The sequence below is a fragment of the Vitis vinifera genome, chromosome 16, assembly GCF_030704535.1.
Source record: "Vitis vinifera cultivar Pinot Noir 40024 chromosome 16, ASM3070453v1".
Classification (NCBI taxonomy): domain Eukaryota; kingdom Viridiplantae; phylum Streptophyta; class Magnoliopsida; order Vitales; family Vitaceae; genus Vitis; species Vitis vinifera.
This window is the reverse complement of record NC_081820.1, coordinates 17,160,874-17,164,901: the sequence shown is the minus strand read 5'-3', so window position 1 is coordinate 17,164,901 and position 4,028 is coordinate 17,160,874. Positions and strand designations below refer to the sequence as shown.

Sequence of the window (4,028 nt, the reverse complement as noted above, 5' to 3'; positions counted from 1 at the left end):
TTGTCGACCTCACCAACTGTTTTTGATGTATGTATACTAACAACTTCAATCTAACTGAGATTAATTAGTAACTAGTTTTTATAGCTTAGAAACCATTTTAAGGAAATTACTATTTAGAAGGTATATATATATACACACGCTTGCAGTTATAACCTAAGGAAAATCATACCAGGAACCATGAGAGCTTTCCACCGAAGGGGTCAACTTTCATTTTGGGATTGACCATGTTAAGGTGAACGATAGGCTTATAAACTCAGAATTTGATCACTGAAATCATGCTGAAGGGTAACGATTAACATAACCCCATATATCGTGCTAGTTAGGGACAAAGAAGTACGGATTGACCACTTATGAGTCAAGTATTAGTCCTAACATTCTGGATTAAGGGAAACCATGAACTTCAGCTGTTACTATTAATATTTAACTCATCTATTGTGACCTCTGGACAAGTTGAATTATCGTGGGACCTATAACAAGTAGTGGTGTATGAGAAATATAGGTCATGCTGTGGAGTTGGCTCCTTTAATTTTTATAACTTAACCCACATTAGAAGTTTTCCAATTCGTCTATAAAAGGACTACCCTTCTATTCCCTAGTCTCATCCCTAACCTCCAAGTTTCTCTGCAAGTAACTAGGAGAGATATGGAAGGCTCATTTTTTTCTAGCCATTTCCTTCCAGCTCTTCTCATTTTTCTTTCCCTTACTTCCTACATAAACTTAAGCTCAGCAGCCAGGCCTGCTGCTGATAAAGCCAGCACCGAGTTCATCCGAACATCTTGTGGTACAACCACTTATCCCAGACTTTGCTACACCTCCCTCTCAGCTCATGCCAGTGTAATCCAAACCAGCCCAAAGCTTCTAGCAGACACAGCCCTTGCTGTGACCCTTTCAACCGCACGATCTACATCATCCCTGATGTCAAAGATGGTGCAAAGTCATGGCCTAAAGCCTAGAGAAGTTGCAGCCATGCACGACTGTGTGGAAGAGTTGAGCGACTCAGTAGATCAGCTTCGAAGAGCAATGGGGGAGATGACCCAAATAAAAGGCTCCAATTTTGGGCTCATGATGGATGACATACAAACATGGGTTAGTACTGCCTTGACGGATGAGGACACGTGCACTGATGGGTTCGCCGGAAACGCCATGAATGGGAATCTAAAGACCACCGTGAGGGCTCGCATAGTTAACATGGCGCATATGACTAGCAACGCCTTGGGTTTGATCAATAGTTATGCTTCCCTTCACAATTAGCCAACTTAGGCGTTTCTAAGCGGCTAAGGTTCAATTGGGGTACTAATTAATCCTAAATGCCTTGCTGCAAGAAACATGGAATGCTACTAGGTGTGGGTCCTGACTGCTCTTCCATTGAGTGGTTGTAGCAAGTCTATTAGAGAAATCGTACCGATATATGTATTTTGTGTGCTAGATGATGGTTGGGTCAGTTGCTTCATATCCATTATAGTACAATTTTCAACCTTAGCTACCGTATTCTTTGTGAATGAATTGTGGTCATCTTCGTCTTCAAATTTTAAGCGTGAAACTTTTTCATCATTTTAAAGAAATATTTTTCTTAAATTATAATAATAATAATAAGAAGAAGATGATGAAGAAGGTTGAAAACAAAGGAGAAGGAGATAGAAAGAGTTTCTTCTTACGGTTCTTGAAATGCAATTTTTCTAACTTAAATAACATATTTATTCACAATTCTCGTATCAGTGACATCATAAATATATAATTTACATATTATTAAAATTTAAAATTTTTATAAAAATTTAAATACTTAAGGAAATAAAAAATTAATAATATTTATTTGTTCATTATTATCAAATTAGTATATACTATAGATGTATTAATATTTTAATATTTTACTAAATAAAATATATATATAATATTTAAATATGAAGTTATTTATTGAAAGTTATTTAATTTATATATCTATATATATATATATATATATATATATATATATTAAAAGTTACATATATTAATTATTTTATAGTTTTTAAAAAAAATTATATTATTTTACTTCAAATTGTTTTCATTTTTATTATTATAAAAATTTTGGGAAGAATCTATTTCTTTTAGTTGTTCAACGGTCATTCGATTCGATGGCGATTCATAACCATTCCGACTCAAATGTTGACCTGGACCGGATTTGGATCTAGTCAACAGTTAGACCGGCCAAATCCGATCCAGTTTTTAACACTATGATATTTATCTTTTTTTTTTATTGAAAATATGATTTTGAGAATTTATTCAAAAACCATATCATTTTTCAGAATAAATTTGAGGTATTTTAATTTTTTTTTAAATATTCCAAAAGATAATCGAAAATATGAATAATATTTTAAAAAAATTTACATTATACATAAATATAATCATTTCAATAAGTAAAAAAATTATTTTTTATATTTGAGTTCTTAATTTTAAAAAAATAAATTTAAAAATATTTTTTAAAATATTAAAAAATAATTAATTAATTTAGACACGTTTTTGAAAACATGGCCTATAAAAAGACAAATCATCCGAGATATTCTGGGAGAGGCAGTTGTGCGGGGCCTAGCTTCTTTATCAAATGAAATAATGCTTTGCCCGCATGCTTCAATTATGCCAGCCACTTGGATGGTCGGCGATTGTTTAAAGCATTCGAAAGACATTGCTGGCCACAATCTGTTTCAGCTTCCATAGTATCTGTGTGGAACTGAAAATAAATTATTATGGACGAATTCAATAATTTAGTTTCCTTTGAGATACATTTCCCTTCCTTTTTTTTTTCTTAGTTTTATGCAATAAATAAAAAATAAAAAATAAATAAATAAGATAGAACTTGATGTATAAAAAGTATATATTTGTCTTTGTATTAAAAATTATTTTCAAATATTTGAGATAAATAGTGCAATATGATGTATTAAAGATCAATTACTGTGCATAAAATATTTATTAAAAATAAGATTAAATATACTTTTACTCTCGGTGCATGTTTTACACTTTGCTTTATTATATTCAAAATCCAACACTTTTAATGAAGTGTTTTACACTTTGACGCGTTTTCAAATTTTAAGCACGAAACTTTTTCATTTGAAAATATATATATATTTCCCCAATGGCAGCTTTAGGAAGGCATACTTTTAACGAAGTGGTGAAACTGTCCAGCACTAAGGATAGCCTTGGCCAACTAGCAAGCCACTAAGGAATTGGTTCCCCTTTGAAGGGAAGGTCTACCCAAAAGAGAGTATGTTCTTCAGCCCTTCGTTATTATTAGTAAGATGGGGCATATCTTAGCTCCTCCGCAAGCTACTTACGGTGCCCTTTCTCATGCAATGCAATCGTAGGACACCTATTGTGATGTTGTGGATCCCACATTTTACTTGATGCGTTCTCACTCGATGGCGAAACTCTTTTTTTTTTTTATTTGGTGAAAAAATTGATTTTTAGAAAAAAAAAAACTTTGGATTCATCACTTATTTTATTTTTATTTTAAACGGAAAAACAAAATAAGAAAGAAAACTCTAAGTGTGACTCTTTATTTGGAAAAGACAGGTCTATGAAAAACCGAGTCTAAGTTCAAGGATCAGATTACTTATTAGGAAGGTACAGTAAAAACCGTAGCACCCCTCTAAGCCCCTAAAAATTGGTCTCTACTAAATAAGGTGTAGCAAACATGACAATTAATTAGGAGATCAATGGATACCGAAATGATCATACATCAACAACAAGTCATGATGACGAATAAATAAACAAAGTGAGAGTAAGAGCATACCTTAGCAACAGGTAATAAAGAACTATCATAAAACAGAGTTAGTGCACAATAATGAATACAAAATATACCACATGCATAGCAAAGATCAGGATAAAAATCAAGCAATATTCATTAAGCATGACAGTTAACAATCAAAACAGAAAACTCATATGATGGGGCCCCCACCAAAACCCAATTGATTTTGCATGAATTAATCTCACAAATTCCATTATTTTGAAATTATGAAAAAAATCATTCTTACTTATTTAAAATCAAGAGAAACAGAAAA

General features: G+C 32.2%; 1 protein-coding gene across 1 annotated transcript; it reads left to right on the top strand.

The window, feature by feature from the left end:
• Positions 1–587: 587 nt before the first annotated feature.
• LOC100244927 (21 kDa protein) lies at positions 588–1,479 on the top strand. The gene has a single exon (XM_002264168.5). The coding sequence runs from the start codon at positions 643–645 to the stop codon at positions 1,249–1,251; it is 609 nt and encodes a 202-aa protein (XP_002264204.1). The 5' UTR covers positions 588–642; the 3' UTR covers positions 1,252–1,479.
• Positions 1,480–4,028: the final 2,549 nt, after the last annotated feature.